Source organism: Ananas comosus, linkage group 10, assembly GCF_001540865.1.
Source record: "Ananas comosus cultivar F153 linkage group 10, ASM154086v1, whole genome shotgun sequence".
Taxonomy (NCBI): domain Eukaryota; kingdom Viridiplantae; phylum Streptophyta; class Magnoliopsida; order Poales; family Bromeliaceae; genus Ananas; species Ananas comosus.
In genome coordinates, this window is record NC_033630.1 from 10518822 (window position 1) to 10546333 (window position 27512).

Below are 27512 nucleotides of genomic sequence, written 5' to 3' on the forward strand. Positions count from 1 at the left end.
CCGAGCAAATAATATAATCACTAGCTAAAGTTCGACTAAAGATCGGCTTGTACTCAGCTTATCCTCGCTCAACTAGAGTTGAACACAAGGTGGTTGGTTGAATAGTATGATTTAACGGGTGAAAATAATCAAGGCGGTAAAATCTAGTGGCGGAAAACTTGATAGCAACATGCATTTGGTATTATTGATAGTATAATAGCTAGAATATATATATATATATATATATATATATATATATATATATATATATATATATATATATATATATATATATATATATATCAATTATTAGATTTAAATTTTAATTTCTAATTTTCTTTCAAATTTTCATCTAGTAGTGCTAAAAAATTTGACTTTGCTGTTTGCAAGTGAGCTTATGGTCTGCTCATTAATAAACAAATCGAACACAAGCTGAATTTTTCAACTCGATATTTTAACAAGCCAGCTGGTTTTCGACTCGTTTTAATCGAACACAATCTAATCCCGGCTCAGTTGTGTTCGGCTCATTGACGGCCCTAGTTTTCAAAAAATAACATTCATGTTAAAATCCATATTTCATATTATTTTTTAAAATTTCTTTTCTACATTTTTCTTTATTATAAATTAAAAAAATATGGATAATTATATTTTGCTTCCAGTTCTATATATTTCTTAAATATTCAATTCATACTCGTATCCGATTAATACCCAACCCGAATCCTAACCTATTTTTATCGGATATGGATTTGAGTGCTAGTATCTAATCAATATCCCAATCCATATCCGAATCTGACATAAAAATATGAATACGAATCATATCCGACCCGTTTTTCATCCCTACCAGCCCGACCCGGCCCAAATTTGAAGCCGGCTGGGCCAGACGGGCCCTCAGTCTGGTTCAGCCCGGGCAAATGCCGACTGTACAGTCCCAGCTCGGCCCACATTACACACCAACTGCCACTGTCGTGGCCTGCAGGCACGCTGTGTCAAACAATTGAACATTTCATTGCTCTAAACAATTGAGCGTTTCACATTGTTAAACCTGAGTACATCTGAAACATTGTTTTAGTTTTGCCATAAGAGCATGCCCTTCACGGGGAGGGCAAAGAATTGAAACTAGTAACTCAAAGAGAAAATACAGAAAAATATGTACCAAAGAATTCACCTAAGATTATTCCAAATATACAAAGATGGATTGAATTAATTGTTACAGACAAAATAGATCAGTCCTCTCGCGAATTTTAATCAGAAAAAGAAGTAATAAAACATAGAATGGCATGGAGAAACTAACTTGGAGAATTTTGCTAGGCTTCTTGATTCTGTACACCTGATTATGATGCAGTACTTGTCGTACAGTGGGCGTTGAGCCAAGAGATGATGTCGTCGAGGACACTGAATATCGTCTCGTCGGGCTCACCTTCAAGAAGGGAATGGTATGCATCTTTGTATAGGCATAGCTTCTTGTCCGAGCTGCTCGCCTTCTCGTATAGAGCCTTGCTCACTGAAGGATCCGTCACGAGGTCGGCCTCTCCGTGTAGAATTATTAGCGGTAATGATACCTGAAAGAGGAAAAGGAGCTATGTTTCAGTTTTCAGTACTCCAGCATCTAGAGATGAATCCTATTGTCCAAACCAGCAAACGCGAATCGTTTACTTCTGATCGCTAATATGCTGAGATACTTCGTCTCCAATATCCAAAGAAATACTACCACACTGCTGCCGCAAGGCCCACAACTGCTTCCACAACCACCTCTTGTTTCAAAATCATCCTCGCTGCTACAACTGTTGCCGCTATCATCATTACAAACAACACTGGCGGCTAGTGATGTTGCCATCATAATACGTCTCTACCAACATCACAACTAGTGAGCACGTCTATTGCTGTTATCGCCGTTACCACCGACCATACAGCAGAGCTAACACTGCTAGCATCATAACCACCATAGCTGTCGCAACCACAACCCACTGATGTCCACCATTCCTGCCAGTGATACAAATGATGCCACCACAAATGCGCACTAACAATGACACTGACCGTCACTAGAGCAAGTGGCAAAAGGCTTTGTGGTTGGTACCCGAGACCCATGTTCGAATCCTAGTTGATTCACATTTCTAGCTAAGTTTATTTCTAAACGAAATAAACGAAGCAGGTAAGCGTGCTACCTATCTCTCAAAAAAAAAAAAACAATGACATAAAGACCATTATGAACACCACCACAAGCACTACCATTATTTTCAATCATGTTGCCACCACCTTTGCAACTACCATTGCCGCTCAACAGTTGTATTGCTTCTACAATCACAAAATCTGACAAGATTTACTTATATTTCTAACTTCAACAAAACAAACGATACCGACGGGAATAAGCCATTTAATTTCGGTTGCAACTAAGAACCAAATGCACTGGTGAATTGTTCACTCGGATTCCCATTTCCTCATTGCAAACCTAATGCGCCAAAATGAAGGTTTTCTATTTTTGATTCAATCCATCTGAAATTCATCATTTTTGTTCTCATCACCGTTGTCAATAAGAAAACAGAACTTGTCGTGATACTAAAGATATATATAATTTTTGAATTTAAAATACTCATATTATGAAGAAATCGAATTTTCGAAGTATGTAACACGTATTCAGTACACGTCTAACGAGTATTACTGTATGATTTGTGTATAATGGGTGCCTTATTAGTTATGTTAAATTTACTTTTTATCTTAGGGGGGGGTTTGGTTCGGCGTAAAACGAACCGAAAAATTGTTTTCAGTATGAAAAATGCTTTACCACTTGTTTGGTTCGATGTAAAAATATTTTCCCGTAAAAGTATATTTACAGATTTGATAAAAATTGTTCTTATTTTTCACTGTTTTTTAGCAGAAAACAAAAACTCAAGATACGTAAAACTTTTTCCATTCATTTTTTTTTTCACCGGACCAAACAAATGTGAATATTTTTTTCCTTTCAACCAAACAAATGTTGATGGAAAACTACTATTTTTTTTTTTTACAAACCAAACACTACAAAAAGTAAAACTTTTTTTCCACAGAAATTTTTTTTCCATGGAAAATTATTTTTCACGGTTTTACGTTGAACCAAATGGATCCTTAGGGTGTGTTTGGTTCCTCGTAAAAATTGCCCAAAAATGTTTATCGGCCTGAAAAATAATTTTCTGAATGTTTGGTTGAACATAAAATAATTTTTCACGGAAACATATTTTACAGATTTGGGTGAAAACTTGGGTTTTTGTTTTCCGCTTCTTTACGCGAAAACGAAAACTAGTTCCTCAAAAACACGCTGCTCATGGATTGTATAGTCGCGGTCCACGAGAAAGGCCGATTCTCGTGGACCGCGTGAGAGGTCCCACTATGGACCTCTCTGTCCAGATGCACCTATGGCCTTTCTTCTGATAATTGTTATATATATATATATATATATAATTGAGCCGAAATACTATTAATAGTATTGGGGCTATTTTGCTATCGAGTTTTTAACCCTTGGGTAAAAAATTATAGGGTTAGGCTGATAGTGGTCCCCTAGGGTTTAGTAATGGTCCCCCTAAGGCTGAGTGGGTGGTTGGTTGATTAATATGATCTAAAAGGTGAAATTGAATAAAGTGTAGATTTGACGGCTAAAAAATCGATAGCAAAAGAGTCTGAATACTATTAATAGTATTCTAACTCAACTCTATATATATATATATATATATATGAACTAGGCTGGAATACTATCAATAGCACCAAGCTATTGGTGCTATTGATTTTTTAGCCCTTGGATTGAGAAATGTGTGGTTAGGATGATGTGGGCCCCCCAGGGTTGAGTGAGTGGTTGGTTGAATAGTATAATCTAACGGGTAAAAATAATCAAAGGGTTAAATCTAACGGTGGAAAACTCAATAGCACCAAATCCTTAGTGCTATCGATAGTACCCCAGCCGGACTCTATATATATATATGCATAGAGTTGAGCTAGAATACTATCAATAGCAAACGGGCTCCGTTGCCACCCATTTGTTTTCGATGATGAAGCCTCCAAATCGACGATCGGCACCGTTGAACTTGATCTATACCACTTGAAGTGTTTAGAAATCAAATTTCAAATCTTTTCGACATCATTTGCCTAATGATCAAAGGGTTTCAAAATTTGTAATTTTAATGGTCGATATGAGGCATTTTTTCTCGTTTAACGGCGTAAAGATATCCAAATCAATTGAATTTTTGTTAGAAAATTCTTTAAACTATTTAAAGCAAGATCTATACTCTTGATCTTGATTACAAGACTCCTATTATTATTTTTTAAAGATTATTCATTTTCAGCCGTTCATTTTTGTGTCCGCTCGCTGGATAAGAGAACAATATCGAATATGTATGAAATTTGATTTCTAAACACTTGAAGTGGTATAGATCATGTTTAACGGTGCCGATCGTCGATTTGGAGGCTCCATCATTGAAAACAAATGGGTGGCAACGGAGTATTCAAACTCAACTCTATATATATATATATATATATATATATATAAAATAAAGATAGTATTTTATATTTTATATAAATATGTTATTATATAACATTTTATTTATAAATATATAGTAATTTATTTTATAGTATTAAATATATAATATTAAATATTATATTATATATTTATTGTATAATATATTTTAAATATACTTTATTTATAAATATAAACTATACTATAATATATATATATAGTATGATAATTATTATATATTTAATAATATATAATATATAGAATAAAAGAAATTATATATAATACTTTTTTATTTACTTTTCTTTTCTTTTCTTTTCCTTTCAACCAAACAATCGTAATGGAAAACTATTTTTCGTTTCCTACAAACCAAATATTAAAGAGTGTTTTACACCGAAAACTATTTTTCATAGTTCTACGTGGAACCAAACAGCCCCTTTAACTTCTTTGGAACTCATAATATTCCTAAGCTAAGTCTAGTTGACAAAAGTTTATGGCAAATTTTCACGGGAAAAGGAAGTAAAACTGCTAAACAACCATCAGCAGTAAATAAACCATTCAAGGATGAGGCAGAGTGCCTCCTAAAAGGAAAACCAAGTTTAATTACCTAGCATTGTTCAGCTACTAGAATGTTTCGAATATCAAATCGAAATAATGAACTGATACGACATTTATGCACCAGCACAAAGGTGTGGTCCCTTGGCCACTCCACAGAAGGCGAAATTGTAATTTCAACTATGATTGAATAGCAGTAACATGAGTTACTTGCCTTTAATAAGACATCATGAGTACATAAAAGAAGGTTACCCATGAAATTTCATTATATATGTACGTAAAACACATATGGCATATTAGCGAATTATTAACCTTTATCGGGATTATTTTATTGTTTGATCTTAATGAATGTTTCTTGCATTGACTCGAAACTTAAATATGACTCTTTATTAAGTTAAAATACATTTTATAAGCCCAACTAGTTCATCAGAACAATTATTCGCTTCTTGAATCTTCCAAAGGGTGCAATTTTACTAATGATATCCTTGTAGAAATATTTGGTGCAATGATAAATAAACATACAATGTATGCACCAATCTACTGTGCACACTCTTTAGGGTTTACCCCCACATCTATACCTACCTTACAGAATACTCTGGAAAAGATCATCCAATCTACCTTAAACACCCCATTATTATGGAGAGAGTAACTTTTCTACTCAGTAATTCATCAAAGAAATGAGAAACAAAACTACCCAACACAATAACAAAGCTCCGCACTTCTACTCCTAAACTTTTATAGATATTCTCATGACACGGTAAGTAACAGAGATATAGTTCATCTACCGAAAATCATGATTCAATTTTAGTTTGCTGAAATGTATCAGATCAACTATGTTAATTATGCTGCTGCATATCACTTGCAAAAGATATGAAAATATCATACTGCCCATATGGTATAGACAACAGAATCAAAGCATGGAACGCATGAACACAAATGCATTATCCATTGTAGCAGTAGTACTACACAAGTACAAAGAAAGGAGGTATGTAAAATCTCACCTCTTCTAGTCTGCTCTCTATCTCTTGGGTAGTTCTGAGCATCTCTAGTGCAGTCCGGAGCCGTGGTTTATCCTTGTAAGCAATTATATTGTAAGAAGTCTGCATGTAGGCAAAAGATAGAGCCTTATTAAGCTGCTAATTTGACGGAAAAGAAGTGTTACAATGTACACCTGTTGACTGGAAAATATTGATTAAATATAATCCCGCTGAATCGAAATTTTTTAGTATCTCATAGCAGTGAATATAAGAGCTTTGGATGAGGGGATAAGAAAGAAACCTGTTCTCTCTTTTTTAGATCTTTGAATGCCAACTCAGCTAAATCCTTTTGAGGAACCAACTTCTCTCTGGGAAGTATTTTAGCTATACAAATCAAAATTTGCTGAACAGGCCAGGAAGGAACAACATCTTCAGCTATCTGCTAGAAAAATTTACTTAATAGAAGGGACGATTGAAGTTCATCAAGATTCAGAAAATAAAGCAAAGGTTTTATATACCTTGCACATTGGTGCTACTAATATTGCACCATCCCATGCATCAGGCTGTTTGAAGTGTATTTTTAATGCAACTGCTCCTCCCATTGATTGACCAAATAGAAAGCTGGGAATACCTTTGTACTCAGGATTTGCTATAAATAAAAGTATACCTTAAATAAGATACCGGACAGATTAATATAAAACATCAAGAACATTATACGGACAATCTAATATTATTAGTTATATATTCAACAATTTTTAACAGGATGGAGGGCATATATGCGCCAAGATTTATATCAAGGGGAAGACGACTATACGTTAAGGGTATGTTTGGTTCATGATTGGAATAGGAATGAGAAATAAAATTGAATTAAATTGGAATGGTAAATGGAATGACGAATCATCTAGAATTGTTCGGTTCATTACTGGAATGAAAGTCGAAATAGAAATTTAGGATTTTGGTTAAGAAAGAAAAAATTGATGAAGGAAGAGGATGGGGAGGTATTTGTGAGAGAGGACTTCGAATGATTTACTTTGGGATGGGCCACTCCAAAATTAAAAGCCAAATTAGGCCATAAATGGATTAAGTATTCCCATTCCAGAGTGGAATGAGATCAGAGTCCGATTTCTGTAAAACAAACAGCAACTATCGTAATCAATGAATCTCATTCAAATTTCATAATCTAAAATAGATGAGCCAAATAAGCCCTAAGTATTACCTCTGATAAATCCGGTAAAACCCGATATATCTTAAGACAATGGATAATATATTATCAACTAGCACTCCACATATATTCATCTGTTACAATAAAAACATATGATAAAGAGCAATATCTATAACACTCTGATCCTTACTGTGGGCGATAAAGATTAGTTTGTCCATTCATAAGAGCTTAAGAGATCATCCCTTCAAGAAATTTTGAATAAGAAAGAATTTTCTGTAATCCAAGTGGTCATATTGTCTAGCCAAATGTAAGACCAAACAAGTGTAAAATTAAAAACTAATGCCACCAAAATGCACCGATTTAAACGAGAGGCTATCCAAGACTTCCTTTCTATTTGCTTACTGTGCCCAAGAATTTCTTTGGATTTGTCAATGAAGCAGCTCTTTGAGACTTTAAGAACCATCTCAAGCTCAATAGCATATGCTTGTCCTTGGCATAGTGTGACTTCAGAAGCTTTAAAACCCTAAATAAAAAATTAAAAATTTCAAAATCCTATTCTATTATGTAAGAGTGAAAAAGTGAGTACTTTTAGACTATGGAGACGAAAGCCTCACACCATCCAAAGATGGTTCATCTCTATATCAGAGAGAGAGAGAGAGAGAGAGAGAGAGAGAGACTCTGCTTAAGCTTGGAGATAGATGAGAGAAGGGTACGTGATTTTTTTTTTCTTTTTAATTGTCATGCTGAACCAATTCTTTTCTTTAATGGGTTCGTACTAAACCCACCGATCGTGACGCCGTGATGGACTCGACGTCACGGCGTGTCTTATTTTTTGTTTTTCGATGGGACACTTCACGAACACCCCCATCGAGCGTGCGTCCATGGTGTATCTGCATCGAACTCGTGTCTGACGCGGACATGTAGGAGATATGTCCGCATTGGTGACACATAGCTCTCTCTCTCTTTCTTTCTCTCCTCTTTCTCTCTCTCTCTCTCTCTCTCTCTCTCTCTCTTATCAGATTCGACAACTAAAATCAGGCTAGACTCGACAAAAGGCTATTACCTCCTTTCAACAAATCCAGAAACTAAGATATGCCACCATCTCGTCCTCCGATACCGACATCGACACCTTCTCTTGAGATGTGTAGCTTTTCGTGAAGGTTAGACACTGCCTCTCTTTATTTTCTCGCTTGCACTCCTGACCGAACCGAAATGAACCGAGCCGAACCGAAGCATTTCAGTTCAATACTAGTTCAATTCAAAGAATATTTAGTACAATTCAATCGCAAAATTGGTAAACCAAAAAATTCAATTTGGTTCCACTAATTCTATGAAAACCAGCCAAATCGACTAGCTGCTCACCCTTACACCTTCCCCTCCCCAACCCAAAAAAAACCCATTCAATTGTGAAATTGGTAAAATCAAAAAATTTGATTTGGTTCACAAAATACATGAAAACCAATCAAACCAATGCCACCCTATAAGCACACCAACCAACTCAACGTCTTCATTCTCTTTTCTTTCCCAGGTTAACATACAAAAGACAACAGGCCTTTCACCTTTCTTTCACACACAACTTTTTCCTTTCTTTTCACAAGTTTACATACCCCTCTCCTTTCTCACTGGTTTATATACCTCTCTTTTCACAGGTTGAGTAATTTAAAGCAATACATGCTTTCCTATGTACTTGGTATAATTTGACGTCAAATGAACACATATATAGAACATGGTACAATTATTCACCAAATTGTTATATGTCATAAATGTGTCAGTAGATAGATGCTAAACATATCCTTAGAGGCTTAAAGATTTAGTGATTGCTAACGTGTAATTGAAAATTTTTCAAGGCTTATACCTCGTCATAGAAAGGCCAAAGATCATCATTGCCTTCCAAGTCTACTATATTCCAAACATTACAAAGGGGAAAGTTGTTCTCCCCCTGCACCACCCTCCGCCCTCCGTTTTTTTTCTCTTCCCACAAACCAAAAATATAAAAAAAAAAAACAGCAGAGGGAAAATGTTTGAGGTCCCTTCACATTTTAGTCAAGCATGGTCATACTTAGTCAATACTAATTATATCCTGGAAAGAAGAAAATAGTTGGATGAAACATACAACTATGTGATCAACTTTGTCACAATTATGAGTTCCTAAAATTATTACTTACAGTTCATCTCTATCTTAGCATTATTCCTAATCACTATTTTTTTTTGAGAAAAGGGCAGCATGCTATGAGCTTCATTCATTAGGAAAATGAATTTAGTTACAGAAGTAAGAAATCAAGGACTCAACCCAAAAGGTAAAAGAAGACAAAATAGGTGAAGAGACAGAAGAGAAAAAAGAAAAAGAACAAAAATGAAGAACAAAAAAAAGGGGACATCGATGTGTCAAAGCAAAAGCATTAAGTTACCCTCTGCCACCATTCACGCACAAGGTTACTGCGACTAACCATTGTTTAAATGAAGCCCCTTCCACTAGTTCATCAATCACCTGATCCTATTAACGGCAAGCAGAGGGTCAGTGTTAACCTCCTTTTTAATCACCAGAAAACCCACCAGCTAGCTAATAGTACAATTAGACTCTTACTAGTCGACTGCCTCCCCTTCGCCATCCACTTTTTCTAGCCTCCTCTAACATCATCACTCAAATCCTCGATCTGCACCCCCGCCAGAGCCATCACTAGCACATACCTAGTAAAGACGCATCTCATGAATAAATAATCCATCGTCTCAAAGACACTACCACATAGCACACAAGATGCGTACCCCGTCCACCCTCTCTCGGCAAGATTGTCCGCTATGAGAGACCTCTTTTTGAGAGCTAGACAAATGAAAATTTGTACTTTAAGTGGTATACGTAATCTTCATATCTTTTTGAAATAGTCATTCCTCAATCCCACATCACTGAGCACCAAATATCTATTAACCTAAATAAAGCCACAATGTTTCTTGCCACGTGGCAAAAAACCCTTCATCTTCATAATAATAATAATATATAATATAATATAATAATCTATTAACCCCTCTCCTATATAATTCATTAATGTTTCATCAATTAATTCTATATTAACGTTTCACCTATTAATTATAATGTTTCATCTATTAATTCTTCTTTTTTTTTTTTTGTAATAACTCTCTCTCTCCCACCCTTTCCCCTCCTATTAATTATAACGTTTCATCTATTAATTCTATTTTTTTTGTAATAACTCTCTCTCCTCCACCCCTTCCCCTCCCCTCTCCTCCCCAACTATACGTTCTTGGCCGTATAGTATATGATTCATTAATGTTTCATCAATTATTTGTATATTAACGTTTCATCAATTATTTGTATATTAACGTTTCATCAATTAATGATAATTATAATCATAATTGATTGCTAGACCAATTATTCGTAGCCACCGTTTCATTCTTTCATTTTGTTAATTTTTTTATGAAATTTTAAAATATATTTACCTAATATGTAAAATAATTAGATTTTAAATTTAGGCTCTAAGTATCAATCATTACAAGATTAATTCTATTTGAATGTTCTCACGCTGATCTTTCTCTACACATTTCGCCTTTGCAATTTTCATGCCACCGATCCCATCCGTTATTATTTTTAAAAAAAATATAACAATTTTTTTATATATATTTGAGTGATTTGGCGAGAATTAGCAATATTTTGAGGTTAATTAGAATTTTTTTGGTTCAATTTGAGCGATTTGGCATGGATAAATGACATTTTGAAATGCTATGTGTTATAGAAATGCTATATGTTACTTGCACAATTATTGTTCGTATTATATTACACCTTCCAGACTAATAAATGAATGAACAATCTATATTGTAGAGTCCGGCTACTATACTTTTATGAGTATTGGCTCCCTTATACTCATAAGTTTTCGGCCCTTAGATTTATTCCATAATCATTTTCACTCGTTAGATCATACTATTCAACCAACTACCCACTCAACCTTAGGGGACCACTATCATTCTAAGTGGGGACCACCATTATCCTAACTACACATCCCATCAATCAACGGTTAAAAATTTATGAGTACAAAGGGTTCTATACTCATAAAAGTATAGTAGCCCCAGCCCTATATTGTATATATTAGTATATTTCTATATACTCTAATTAGGATTTACTTAAAATATTTTTTTTCCTGTTGCATCGATTGCTATACAATTATCTATATTGTACCCTTTTTGACATAGTAATATTTTATTTAGTTATATTGATATTTTATTTATAAATTTTTTATTTTAGCAGTAACTATCCGCCGCATCACGCAGGTACCTACACTAGTATAGATTTAATAGTGAATATTCCATTTGCATTCCAATGCCAAAACATCCCACCTGCCTCAGAGAGCCTATCTTTGAGTTCATGTACTCGTGGATTACGCCCTTGCTCTCTTATATATACCCTGTCAAAATTTTCCTCATCTCCACCCATTACAGGCGAAGCATTCACTAACTTTAGTTTTTTCCTCTCTACTCCGTCACTCACATTGAGGAACAAAAATTGCAACACAACCTCTCCGCACCCTATCTTTACAGAAGTCTATAATCCTTCCATCCCCTAACGTATATGACACCCCTTCTATGAACATAGCTTTGAGGGTGGTTACGTTCATCCACAATATAAGGTAGGACTGAACGATCTTTCCTCCCGCAACAGTCTCTTTTGTTAGTAAAGCGCTCTAATGAGCTTATTCCACTGTAATTCTAGTATCGTGAAAAACCTCCACCACCATTTAGTGGGCGGAGCATCGTTCATCATTGCTAAGTCTAAAATTCCCAGCACACCTCCATTTTTGCTCCTGCACACATTCTTCCAGGCTACTAAACACCCATTCCCTGTTGAAGTCATTCCTCCGCTCCACAAAAAGTCTTTTTTAGCAAGTCGATTCGCTTAATAAGCCATTTCGGCACCTTAAAAATTGACGAGAAATAGATAGATTAGTTAGAACTATATTTACCAGCGTAAGCCTACCAACTGTATAAATAAGCTTGTCCTGCCAACCATCTATTCTCCTTTGTATTTTCTCAATTACCCCTCGCAATCCTCCTTTTTCAGCGCCCTATCAGATAGGGGCAAGCCAGATATTTAGTCCAGAATTTTTTCACCCTATATTCCAAAATATCCGCGAGCCTAATCACATTGACCTATTTTTAGCCACTATAGAAAAGTATCAACTTCTCCCTGTTAACCTTCAATCCGAAGACCCACTCAAAGAGGTGCCATAGGAACTTAAGGTTCTTCATATACTTCTTTCTAGCTTCGCAAAAAAAAAAAAGTGTCATCTGATATTGAATAAGTATAACCCGGCTCACCCCAAACAGGTCAATCCCTTTTACTAGCTTATTTCTGACCACCTCTTTTGACATCTGAACTAAACACTCTGCCACCATCAAGAAAAAGTAGGGGGAGAAAGGGTCCCCCTGCTTCATCCCTTTCTTGCTTTTGATCCACATTTACAATGCATTGCTATATCTATTCACACCATATCTCATCAAAGACCCACCACACCATTATCCTACGTAAGAAAGCCTACTTGATCCTATTGTATGCCATTTCTAAATCCACTTTGACTCTTACTCTCTCCTTTTTAGTTTTACATCCCCACCCGATAAGGTCACAATCCGTGACGAACGAGTCAAAAATATTTCTTCCCTTCAAAAAAAGTAGATTGGGAAGGAGAATAGAATGCATGACTAATTCCAGTCTATTAGCCAAAACATTTGAAATTATCTTTTATATCCCATTCAAAAGATTTATCGATCATAAATCGTTTTCTTGCACTCTTCCTACTTGGTGACAAGGCATAAGGAGTAATTGAGATGGCCCGTAAAAAGTCTTCCCTCATACATCTCTTGAAAGATGTTTTAGATATCCTCATTCAAAGTGTCCTAGAAAGTCTGATAGAAACTCAAATGTACTTTATCACTAAATTTAGTTCACAAAAAGTAGTACAAGCTTTTTTTCCTCTTCTATCTCACGTATGTGCATGTTCATACACAAAAGAAAGCAACATGCCTAATCAACCCGTAATCCATAGCAGGACATATGTCCTCTGTGAAAGTAATATTATTATTTTACTATGCTTTGTTGCAGAATTTTTTCTTTAAATGACTATTAAAATAAATGATTATCTAAAAATATTAATAGCAAATGGAAAACAATTAAGTCGCTAAACCATAATTTTTAAAAAGCACAAGGTGCACCAAAAAGCACAGAGACTCCTACAACCTAGGTGCAAGGAATAAGGCACCAGCCTAAGAAAGATGAGGCTCACATTTACTCCAGTTTTTAGATGAATAAATAATGGTCAAAGACCTATATTACTACAATGAACAAATCGTAAGATTCAAAAATCAAATAGTAACAGTAACATAACATAGACTAAATTATCAAAATAAACAATAACACTAGTGCTAAAAAGTGGTATAAAGGAATGCTTAAAACCATAAATTACGAAACCCGTGGAGTACGTCTCCTATACTTTCGAAAGTACGGAAACCTTCGTACTTGTAAGTTGTTTTCGATAATAGGACATCCAATTCGACGATCGGCTCCGTTAGGTATAATCTACCCTATTGGAACTATCTAGAAACCAAATTTTATAATTTTTTGACATCATTTACCAAGCGATCAAAAGGTCTCAAAAATGACTTTTAACGGTCGATGTGGCATGTTTTTAAGTTCAACGGTGTAGAAGTATCCAAATTATATAAAAATTTAATAGAAAATTCTACTTAACATCAATAGCAAGATCAATACTTCCGATTTGAAATTTGAGTCCTTTATCACTGTTTTTTATGAGATTTTCATTTTCAGCCGTTCATTTTGAGGCTACTCGTTCACTAGACAAACGAAGTCAAAAAATTATGAAATTTGATTTCTAGATAATTCCAATAGCGTAGATCATGTCTAACGGAACTGATCGCCGAATCAGATGTCCCGTCATCGAAAACAACTTACAAGCACGGAGGCCTCCGTACTTTCGAAAACATAGGAACCTAGCTCAAAACCGTGTACATCAACTATATATATATAGATAACTGAAAATGGCAACTTGGGTTTCTAAACCCATCTATGTAAACTTCTAAATCCTGTTTTTGAAATCCGAAGCTTGTATCTCAGTTAGAATCACCCAGCTGATTGCTAGCCCCGAGTATAGGGTGTGTGCCCAGGCCCAAAGGTGTACATCTTAGCAAAAGCGCCTTACCTGGTGTAGATAAGACACTAACCCTGTGCTTCACATCTAGATGGCAAGGCAAGTGCCTCAGACAAGCCTTTTAAAACTACATACCAAACAAGATATATGTTTTCCCAATCAAGCTTCAACAAGTTCGAGTATGCAGCAAAGAAAATCCTCTTTCTTATCCAAGAAGTACATAATCAAAACTGAGTTGTAAGATGAAAGCTAAATGACTCTAGATTTTATTCCCTTTCATAAATTGAAAGCAAGCTCTATGAAAGACCTATTGGTGAGAAAAGATGAAATTGACCTGATAAAACAATCACCCTATAGCTCCATATTTGGAAAAATATTATGAAACTACGCTCATATGGGGCTAGCATGCTACTATGTACTACTACTAATTAGGTCTTAGGCATTTTGAGCCACATTGCAAGCCCATTGTATTTAACTTATTGTAGTAGTAGGTTGGTTTGGGCTTTACATACGAAATTCACAACAATGTAACGGGACCACTATGGGGTCACTATTACATATGATCAATTAGTGGGAGTAGGATGCTGAGGATGAGCCAATAGTGTGGCCTATCATGTCATTGGAATCCGGCAACTCACAAGCATATATGGGATTGGACGTGGTAAAATTGTTACAGCTAGTGGTCTTGACCCTTCAATGTTCTGAAAATATTGGCTTTATCCACAAAAAGTGTTCTAATACTGCTAGTAACTTTGGCTTAATCATTGTGAGCTATGCTGGCAGGCTTGTCCAGCTTAACCTCCTAGAAGAAGTATAATAGTTTGCCCACTAAACACCCACAACACAACACTACTTCCATCCTCCTCGTTGACTCCTTCCCTCGTTAGAATGAGATTGGCGCCTACGATATACCATTACGTGGCCTTATATGATAATACCCAACTAGTCAACCAAAACCAACAAAAATACACACATGTTAAATTTATAGGTTTGATCACCATTTTAACTAGTGCGATAGCACATTAACTTGTCCTAGGAATTCAACTTAAAATACTATACTACGAGCTCTAATCGATGAATAGTAAGCTAATGAAAACAACAACTCACCAGAATATTTGTAAGAAACATTTATAAACAGTTTCTTTTGCAGAAAGTGTTTAGAAAATTTCCTTAAAGAGGCAGATAGCAAAATACCTTTGATTTTGGAGAAGTGCTCAATTACGTCATCAACTAGAGCATCAAAGCTCGGTATATATCCATGTAGACCTTCTGAAAGACCAAACCCAGGGTAATCTAAAGCAAAAACCCCATATCCAGCTGAAGCTATCTTCTTTGCAATTCCTGGAGCATAGAGAAAGGTAAGAACTAAAATAGCCTCGAAAATATACAAAAAGAAATGGCTGAAAATCAAGTTAACAAGCTACAATTAGGGATGCAAATGAATCTGGGTTGATGGAGCTTGTGGCCCGATTCACCCTGAATGGGGTGGTAAGTAGGAGCCAAAAATATAAAAAAAGATAACACGCCTCGAGTCTTCTCCGATCTGCCAAGAAAATAGTGCAGGAGATGAGAGACCGCTTTCTTCTTCTGATCCACCCTAATTCGCCAAAAATCTGCTCCCTCCCAGATCCGGCCGGAATGGAGCAGTAAATAATAAGGCAAACAATAGGATAAAGTTTAACCCACCCCGAATCCGCACCAATCCAACAAGAAAATGGGGCGGGAGGTGGGGGACCCCTCCCGCCCCCGAATCCGCCCCATTTGCATCCCTAGCTACATTAGTAGAATATATACCTTCAAAGAAGAAAGTGCAGGTGTCTCCATAACCGTGACAAAAACAAACAAGCGCCTTGATTCTAGAGTTCTCTGGAAGCCAACTCTTGGAGAAAATCTCAATGCCCCTAGAGTTACGAACATAAGACTGCAAAACCATTCAAATGAGTTAAAGAAGGACTACAAAACTTCAGGCCAAAGCATAGAGCCTAAGCGCAAAGTGTAAAGCGTAGGCATGGGCCTGAGATAGTTGAGGTGCACATTTTCATAATCTTTAAAGATGAATATAATACTCTTTAGAAGACCTAGTGACGACTATTAAATGATACTAAGGCCCTATTTGGATGCATGAATATCTTATTTCAGATATACCTTCGAATTATTCAAAAAGTTGTAGTATTTGGTAGATGAGAAATGTGATCAAACCTCTAGGATGGAATAACATATTCCACTTTCTAGTCAATTTTTCAGAATAAGGTAAATTGCCTTGTAGGTGAAATATGTTTATCCTACCAAATCATTGATGACAAGACCTTTCAAGGAGCAAAAATTAAACTTTTTGCCTCCAGTCACACAAAAAAAACTTCATGCCGAATAACTTATTCAAGGATAACTTATTCCAACATCCACACAAGACCTAAGTGCACTTAAAATCAAATTATCACAATAAACAATTCATAAATAAGCACACTAGGGGAAAAAAAAGACAAAAACAATTAAAAGAAAAGAGGTAACATATGTAAGAGAAGAAAACAGCACATTTAAAGAAAATTTGAGGGCTCAAACAACGATATTTGCAAAGTACATATATATATGACGGCTAAAAAAAGAACCACCACAAATTCAATGAAAAAAGAATATAAAATTTTTTAGAAACCCACTTTTAAAATTCAAAATTTTCAAAAAGATATAACACCTCAGCAAGGCACACCTTATGTGCACCTACCGCCTAGGCTCAGGCACGCACCTAGGCCCTCCAAGCATGCGCCTAGAGGAGGGTGCCTCATCTTAGAGGCCTCTAGGAGAAGGCCTGTAAGCTTGGCGCCTAGGCACTCAGGACTCAAGCGCATGCCTTTTTAATCATTGGGCCAAAGTAACATAGTCCACATTGATACTACAGGCAAAGACAAATTAAAATGGGAGTGAATTCTTGAAAGCAAGTTTTGTCAAATGAGCGGCACGGGGGAGTTCCTAATCTATCAAAGCTGAACTGAATACCTCCTTCGTTTTGACTCCAGCGTATTGTGCCTGTTGTAAACACAAGAAGAGGTGTGAGCTATATTCCTCAAACTATAAAGAATAATCAATAAAATAAAGGTGATATTTCCATGAGCTGAATAGAGCACTTTACAAGGAGTAGATGATCATATTCAACAAATAAGTTAATGAAAAGATCATTATCCAGAAAATACTGATGTCAACAAAAACTAATGACAAGAGTGCCTCAAATAAAGTTGGAGTATTGATATAGCTCACTATATTTATCAATAGAACGAACTTCATATGTGTAAGTATTTGAGTATTGATATAGCTCACTATATTTATCAATAGAGCGAACTTCATATGTGTAATGTGTAACTGTATCAATATCCTATAGTCCATCTGTTGCTCCAAGGCAACAGTTCCTGAACTATGCATACCATGCATAAATAATGCATAAGAAGATATAAATAACTAAAGCATGATATATCCTTAAAATTCAAAAATTAGATGATTAATGAAAGTCGGCAGGATAAATTACTCCACAAACTACTTTATAACTCGATAAATTCAATACAGAAACAAGGTTTACTAACTCAACCTGCTCCATAGCAGAATTTTCTTTATATTCTTCACGAAATTACTTGGACAATGAGGCAGACCCTAAAGATACTTGGGACCATTGTAAACTATTCCAACACATTAAGTGCTTGCAAAATTACATAACTATATATATATGACTTGTAAGCCAGGAATAAACAATGTTAAGAAGTTCTTTTGTTATATTTGCTTCCCTTACAGTTATCCAATTATTACATCAATAACACAGCACTCCTCAAATAAAAACACCTTTAAGCGGAGTTCTAGCCTTTCTCCTTCCATGGCATCAATAATACAGAACTCTTCGAATAAAAACATCTTTTAGCAAAATTTTTGCCTTTCTCCTTCCACCGGAGAGCAAGGCAGGTGCATAGAAAAATGTACAAAACAAATTTCAGGAGTTCATACAAATAAAATATAAAAATTTAGCTAGACAAACTCCTCAGGCCATTCCATCTTCCCTGGCGTGCAATGAAATGCAAAAAACATTTAGTCTTTCCAGTTGTGTCATACAAGAAAGAGCTAAAAACAAAGTTGTAGATCATTTTTCAAATAAAACAATTTCCAGAAACTTTGTTTGTTTTCATCCTAAATACAACATGCATGAATTTTGAAAATTCTATGAGATTTAAGCCTATCAGACTGCCACAGAAACTAAAAACAGTTCTGCTTCGAGATCTATCCAACTACTATTGATCCTCAAAATTTGTCAAATCCAAGTTTAAATAAAAGAAAGTGCTTGTTAGAACTCAAAGAAATGAAAAGTGAAGAGAAAAACATTATAACATCTATATATCCAAGAACTTTTGATCCCTAGGCAAATTTTAGCTGAGAATCCAAAATTGACACACAAACTCTGCATTACTTCCAAATTAAACCTGTACTGCTATGGTGCTCAAATACTTCAGTTTGCTTGTCGTATCATATCAGATATGTATTAAATACCAATGCTCGCACAATACACGCTCGATACGTGTCAGATACTTCTCAAGAGTATTCGGCATTTTTGAAAATTCAAAAAAAAAAAGAGCTAGATAGCGTTAAAATTCAAAATTATACCGTATATTTTATGGATACACTACGAATACTTGCAAGAAAGGGGGTAGAATTATTTTGCAATGCAATGATACTTGTACCATGAATTCATGGCTGATAAAAACTAAAGGATACTGCTGGTGTGATTAATTTTGTTTCTTGATGAACAAAAGTCAACTATGTTCATATCTTTACACAAGTTAAGTCAATTTATTGCTGTGGATAAACCATTCATCCAAAGTTCTAGACTTTTTAAAGTTGTATATGATATATAATATATGCATAAAACATATTTGTTTTGCAATATCCCCTATGTACCGTATCCTAAGATTTTCAAATTTGTCGCGTCGTCGTATCTGTATTATGTCATATCTGTATCCCATAGCTGTGTCCGTGCAACGTTGTTGTATTAGCTTCAGCCATACCATTCAATCCTTTAAATAATAGATACATTCCTCTATCTCTATTTGTTTTCTCTATCTGCCTATCCCCTTTCATTTTTGCTGTTTTCCTTCCATTTTTTTAAATTTATAGGTTTTAAGTCGCATACACGAAATATACACTTATTTTCTTTTCCAATAAGTAGCTTGCTTCGGTGTTTTATACTTTCCAATACTCTTAATAACCCACCCTCTTCCTGTTTTAATCGTACTGTGCAGGACCAGTTTACTCTGATATTGGTATTCAAAATGCAATAATCTTCGACAAGATTAATTAATAGGGTAAAATCTAGACACATCAATTAAAAATAAGGTTTTTCTTAATTGTAAACTCCAAGGAACCATTAAAAATTGAGTTACATACTGAAACATCACATATAAGGGGGCCTTCACTAAATGCTTAACCTATATGATAAATAAAAGAACTCATAGAACTAAAAGTCACTTAGAACCTAGGCAATTATGATACATCCAGGGCTGATAAAGAACAATTATGATACATCCAGGGCTGATAAAGACCTCCTGCAATTTCCAGTACAGCACACCATTTTGTATATAACTTTGAACCAACAATTGTCAGATACTAGCATAAAAAAAATCAGATACTAACACTATAATAGGAGTAAGGACAATGAGACATTAGTCCCAATACTTATTTGGTTGGCTTATATCAATCCTATTCCTTCACAATGCTCCAATCTACATATGACAAGAGTCTTGCTCAAAAGTCAAAACATGTCTATCATAACTAAAAAAAAAAAAATCTAAATATTTTACCTAGAGTCGATAGTAACATAATGCTCCCTCCCAAGGCACTTGCTAACTAATATAAATCAGTCCTCTTCTTTCTTATTTCGAGCAAAAATATATAATCACTCTTCAGTGCTGCACCATATGATATCTTTTACACGTGACTTAACAATCTTACACGGTTTTCACACAACATATCCTTTATGGACACAATATTGTGTCAAATTCAATTAGAGCACGTTTAGCTCTGCTGTAGGATATAGTGCTGCTTTGAGAAAATTTTCTCCGAGTAGTGATACAAGAAGAAGCGCTACATTTTATTCGGCCGCAGAATCAAAAGTGTGATTAGAGCTTCTACTTTTCAGCCACGGAATACCATTTTCCCTTCCAACTGCAGCAAAAGCTCCAAACTTTTTTCTTTGTTTGCAGCCAAAAGCATTACCAAACAGGCCCTCAGTAAAAGGATATCCACAAGTACTCTGGCTCAGATATCTACATTCATTACTACAACATTTCTTACCAGCCACAAGAACTCCGGCTTGCATAATACCAAAAATTAACAAATTTAGCAAATAACACGGAATCATATTAATCGAGATTAAGCAATACGCTTAAACCCGATTAAAATGCTTTAACGATCTAAAACGATTCAACAACAAAACCGAATTGGGCAAACCCATGAATGTCTAAGATCCAAAAAGGAGCGAACAAGGGGAACAAATCCGCGGAATACCTTGAACAAGCAGTGATCGATCCCGAGCTGCGCCTCCTTGAACGCCTCGCGCACGCGGCGCCGATCGGGCGCGTGGTCGAGGTTCGCCTCCGCCACCACCCTCGCCACCTTCTCGTCCACTCCCTCCCACCTCACCCCCCTCCTCCCCTTCTCGCACAGCGAGGCGACACCGAGCCCACTAACGAAACCTATTGATCGTTAGAAAAACCCTAGACGCCGACGACGAAGACGACGACGATCGAAGAGAGAGAGAGAGAGAGAGAGAGAGAGAGAGAGAGAGAGAGAGAGGGGAGGGATACCGCGAGAGGGACGAGAGAGGAGCTTCGCGAAGGTCATCGTCGGAGGAGGAGGATTCAACACCATTTAAAGCGGCGGGGAAAAGTGAGGGGGGAGTAAATTTAATTTTAATTTTTTTTAAAAAAAAAAAAGGGCGTGGAAAAATTTGGGAAATAGGGGTTAAAATGGAATTTTATTTATTTATTACATAATAATAAATAATAAAGTGGAAATAATGGTGTGTAACACGAGAGAGAGAGAGAGAGAGGAGAAAGAATCTGCGTTTCGTTATGGAGTGGACATTGATGGGGTACGAAAAGGTCGGTGGGGGAGGGGATGAGACGTTGGTTTTCGGTGTAACGCGCGTTTGCCACGTTAAACTCATATGTGGGTCCCGCATGTTGAGGGAGTTATGTAGAAGCGTTACACGGTAGGAGTTGGGGATAAGGTAGTGGAATATATCCGTATCCATTGGAATGGTGTTGAGAGAAATTATTGGATAGGTATTGCTTACCATTATCCCCAAACCTTTTTATTCTTGTTATAATTATTATATTTTTAATTTTATAATCACTTTTATCCTTTTTTTTTTAGTTTGATCGATTCCACACCTCTTTGCTTATTTCACAATCCAAAATACGGTCGTAGGTTCTCAATCTTGCACACAATATTAATTATCTATTTTTTGAGCATTCTAGCGTCTTAATATTAATTTATACGTGCTACCAAACTTTACCTAAAATTTGAAGTTAAGTAGGTGTCAAAATTTACTTATGACAGAGCCCAATAGTACTATATCGGATGAAAATGAGCTTGTGAATAGATATATAAGAGACCATGAGCACAAGTAATAATAACTAAGTTCAATCATTTTCGACTGATTGGTTTGGATTCAACAAGTTATTATTGCTAACTAATGTGGTTCATATGAGTGGATAAAACTTTATTAGACTAAAATAATCTCGTCAAGATTAACTAAACTTTGGAGGCTAATCATATTCATACATGTAAAGTGACACAGAGTCAAATCAAGAGCCATACAAAATTTTATATTAAAACAAGGACTTTTTTTTGCATTTGGCCTCTTGAAAAAAAAATATTTTGAAAATAATCCCAATAAATTTATATTTACAAAAATGACCCTAACCCTGCTACGCATGCGCCACGTCAGCGTCACGTGAGCGGGCTGGGGCCAATTTGTTAAGTTAAACACGATGAACCATTCATCGTGTTTAGACACAGTGAATGATTCACCGTGTTCCATACTTTTATTTCTCTTATTCCTCATTTCCCTCTTTTCAAAAAAATGAAAAAATTGGATCTATGTTCAACGGATCACACCTACCAAGAAAAAGTATTTTGTTTCGGTTCGACCCGTAGTCACATATGAAATATCCGATGGGATAAATTTAGCAAACATGTTTGAACACGATGAATGATTCACCGTATTCAACTTAACACCCTCGTGCTTGCGTGGCGCTGATGTGGCACCTGCGTGGCGGGAATAGGGTCAAATTTATAATTATAAATTTGATGGGATTATTTATAAAAGAAAATTTTTTGAGAGGGTCAAATGCAAAAAAAGCCCTTAAAACAATAATATAGACAAAAATTATTACTATATTTCAATATAATAGGAAGTACTCATTAAAAGATTGCTTCAGTATAATCAGAGGTACTAAAAGATTGGGATAATTATCTATATATCACTCAAAAACTTTAAAAATATCTAAATTATTTTTTTTTTTCAAATATGTTTTTCGTATATTCCTCCGTTATTCAAAAATGCTCCCACAGTTAACATTGGTTAAGTTATCTCGGATTAAACATTAGTTATATGTCTACCGGAGTTAAAAAAAAAAATCAAAATACCTCTAAGAACGGACAAATATTTTTTTGTCCCTAACTTAAGGGTAAATAAAAAAAAGTTGATGATGATAGAAGGGTATATTTAAAAGGGTAAAATAGTAATTTTACAGTAATAACGATTACTGTAAATAGTAATTTTACAGTTAGTAATTTTACAGTAATTTTACAGTAAAATAGTAATTTTACAGTAATTTTACAGTAACAACTATTACTGTAAATAGTAATTTTACAGTAATTTTAAATTATAGAAGGGTATATTTAAAAGGGTAAAATAGTAATTTTACAGTAATAACGATTGTTGCTAACCGTTTACTAACGGAATTTATTTCTAAAAGTATATTTAAAATAACTTGTAATGTTAAAAGGATATTTTTAATATTAAACTTCTAAAAGTGATAAATTAGGAAATCAAAAAAAAAATTGCAAGGATACATAACAACAAAACAACAATATGCACCAAAGCTCCTCAACAATGAACTATTAAAAATATAATATAAAACGTGTTTGGCATAGTCACTATATATAGTGACTATACATATCTCAAGTGTGTTGGAAAAAAATAATAAAAATACCAAAACGCAGGTAAAATCTAGTATAATTTTATAAGTTTGAACACATAGATCACTTTCGATGACTTTAAATTTTATATTTAAAACACCTATGATGGCGTTTAGTGACTAAAATAAAAAACAAGTTATTATCAAGATCAGATCCCGTGGATCCCCCGTTACAATGGAAATCAAACGTGGGGTTATTATTATGCTTCAATAATTATATTATTTTATTTCATCTTTTATGGGAAAAAAAAAAACCCACTTTGTATTAAATCACAAAATGATCGAGAAAAGATATATTGTTTTTAGTTTTATTTCTTTTTGTGCCGTGTAGCGCCAAGATTACTGTTAAGTGGTCAGAGTCAAGAGAGTTGTGCGGTCGCTCAGATTTGTGGGAACTTGGTTGGTTGGTCAAAAGAGATCTTTTGATTAATTGGTTTTGAAGCAGTCGTAATCCAAGCAGTTTTGAAGAAGAGTATTTTAAAAAATAAGGATAAACTTCAAATATCATTCTGTGATTTCGCACTTTCTCACTTTAGTACTCTGTGGTTTAAACTATATCAAGTTAGTATTCTGTGGTTTCATTTTTATCTTTTCGTCAGCTTTTCCGTTAATATTTTGTTAAATTATATACAAAAAACTTCAGATATCTATCTAGGTTTATCAAATATTCACTTTAGTACCATTTAGTTTTAACTTTATTACTAATTTAAAGAAAAAAATTAGTGGAATCGATAATAAAAGGATAAAAAGAAAAACACATGACACTAGATTAATACACTTTAAACCACAAGGCACTAAAGTGCGAAAGTATGAAACCGCAGGGGTGGTATTTGAAGTTTTTTCTAAAAAATAAGAATAATTACCTATATTATACCAATTAAAATTTTGAAAATTTTTTTTCTTTCCAATATACCTCTTATATATTCCTCCGTTATTCCAAAAAAGTAATACATCAATACACCATATAAATCTCAACTATTTATTTTTCTTAATAAATGGTTTAGATTTAATTGACTCTAGAGATGACCTACTATTGAGGCATAGGTACCATTCATCAGATACTCTAGAAGTGACCTACTTTTTTTAAAAAAAATAACTTTTGAGTTCGATTGTTTGATTCACTATAAAGTGAAAAATAAAAAGATATGCTTTTGTAGCCTTTCTTATGAGATCATGTTTGGTTGTCTGAAAGTAGTTGAAGTGAAAAAAGTCAATTTTTAGAAAAATGACTTTTACGAAAAATAACTTTTCAGTTTGATTGTTTGATTAATTGTAAAGTGAAAAACAGAAAGTTACGCTTTTGTGTGGTTTCGGTTGTTTGATTATTTGATTATATATAATTTGAATTCATGTTTGAATCCAATTTTGACTTACTATTTGATCTTAAGTTTTGAATCCAAATGTTTAATTTGAATCAAAATTTAAATTTAAATTTAAATTTAAATTTTGATTTTAAATTACAATTCAAACTGAACATTTGAGTTTATAATTTGAATTCAAAGTTCAAACAAAAACTCTTTTTTGAAATTAAATTCAAAATGCAAACTTAAATTCAATTTCAAATTTCAACGTAAAAATTTAAATTTTGAATTCAATTTTCAATAGATAATAATTTTAATTTGTAGTTTAGAACAATTTGAATTTAAAGTTCAAAGTGAAGTTCCTAGCTAAAAATAATTTTCTCAAATTTTAAATTTAAATATTTAAGTTTTAATTTAAATTTAAGTTAAAAAATTAAAAATAGAATTCAAATTAAAACAAAATTGTGGTTTTTATTTTATATTGAAATAAAATTTATAAATTTGAATTGAAAAATTTTGTGTCGAATTTGAAATTAATTACAACTAAATTAAAAACGTAAAACTTTAATTGCGATTTCAATTCAAATTTAAATTGAAATTCAATTCTAAAAATAAATTCAAAAATTAAAGTTAAACCAAATATAACCATTTAGATAAGCACTTCTTGCTTTAGGTGATCGACCTTGAAATATTTTGGGCCGAAGTCAAAAAAGTGATATTTAGCTATAACTCTGTTACTTTTAGGGGCCGTTTGGTTAGATGTAATTATAAATGTAGTGTAGTTAGAGATGCATGTAGTTGAAAATACAGCAGTTATAACTACATGAATCTTGTTTGGTTGGATGTAGTGAAAAACGCTGCAAGTATAAATAATTTATTTGGTTGCATACAGTTGAGAAATAATTTTTAAAATTTTATTATTTTTATATATATGATGGTGAGATTACCTCCAATGTAAAAAAGAAAAATAATTTTTGTTTAAAAAATATTGAGGAGGTAAGCAAACCTTTTATTTAAAATTTCTCTCTCCAACTGATGTAGTTGGAACTGCGGCCAATTTGGGCGTAGTTCGAACTGCTGCAATTGAGCCTCCTCCTGCAATTCCTACTGCAGTGATTGGAGTTAAATACATTAAACCAAACACGAAATTTGTATTTACATGCAGTTACAACTGCAGTGCAGTTGCAACTACATGCAACCAAACGGTTTATATCCATTTTCGCAAATCAAATAGCTGATAAAGCGTTACTTTCTGAAAGCAAGATTTTTAATTTTATTTATTTTTTTGAAAGAACACCATTAAAACATTTATTCCACAGGATAAACAATCACAGACTCCTCAAACTCTTCAAAACAGACCCAACTAGAAGCTACCTGGGAGGCAAAGCTTCATTTTAGCTAGATAGTTTATTAGTACTTTGTGAAAATGGACCATATCTGGAAGACCATCCTATAAGAATATTGTTGTTATTGGATTTCAAAAGGCGACGAAACGAAACAATTTGCTATCTATGCTAATTGCAGTGAAATCTGAATATGTCGATCAGCCGACCAATCATGCCCTCAATGAAAGCGGTCTCAACACTGCAGACAGTGCATACCCAAATGCCAGTCGAGCGGTTGATCGGAAGTCGATTCCCCACCTGCACGTTTGTTGAAAGCAGCATTCAAGCTCCCCGCATCCTGGGGAACTCAAACATAAATATGACGTTAACACCCTAGTACGATTTCAATTCATTCAACAAAAGAGAAAAAAAAGTGGATTTTTTCTCATAATTTGACGTGGGAGCTGGCGATAATTCATTTGCTATTAATTATATATTATTTTATCAACAATCCAAAATTACTCTCCTTCTAGAAACAGTTACGTTATTATCAATATTATTACTGTAAAATTACGTGCTAGATTTGAAAATATAGTCAAAATCTTGAGCTGTTAGAAATACGAAACCAATTCACTTGGGCCGTGTTTGGTAATAGGATAATTTTTGCAGGGTTAAATTTTTTTTATTCCTAGAATATCTCAATATTCTATGATAGAGAGGATTGAAAATAATTTTTTGTTTAGCAAAATTTGTACTTATTCTCTGCAATAGACAAAATGATGTTTGATAACTTTCTTGAAAGAAAAAAAAAAATAGTTAGTAAAGTTGATTGAAATATTTAAAAATACCAAGTTTGCCCTTGTATATACCGTGAATTTTTTTCTTTGTATAATACATATACAATACTTGATAAATTTTAATATAATTTTTTCAAATATAATTACAATACAAAAATTATAATTAAAAAATAATAATATTTTTCTACTGAGCAATGCAATATGCAGTAAGTAAGATAATTTTAAATTAATTTATACAATTAGAAATCAATAATATATGCAATAGTATCTAATTTATTTAGCTGTCAATCATTTCACATAGTTAAACAAAAATCCTAATATAAATATATTGGACTAACCAAATCTCTACGTACTTGGCATTCGGAAAAGAGATGAGAGCTTTGGTAGGTGGGTAAAGTGGCGCCGAGAAGGCCTTGCTGCCCCTCGGGTTCCAGGAATAAACCTTATTCCATGGTTGGGAAAGAATAAAATTAACGGATTATTCCAGTGAAAATTGGAATAACCTGTTTTGACCGGTATAAATTATTCCGGTATTTTTTTTTTCCG

General features: G+C 34.3%; 1 protein-coding gene across 1 annotated transcript; it reads right to left on the bottom strand.

Moving 5' to 3' along the window:
- Positions 986-20976, bottom strand: LOC109716229 (caffeoylshikimate esterase-like; the record flags this gene model as incomplete). Its single annotated transcript, XM_020241561.1, has 8 exons — positions 986-1538; positions 6010-6108; positions 6287-6424; positions 6504-6634; positions 15505-15651; positions 16105-16231; positions 17302-17331; positions 20842-20976. Coding segments are annotated over 8 exons (1035 nt in total), but the record flags the coding sequence as incomplete, so codon positions are not given.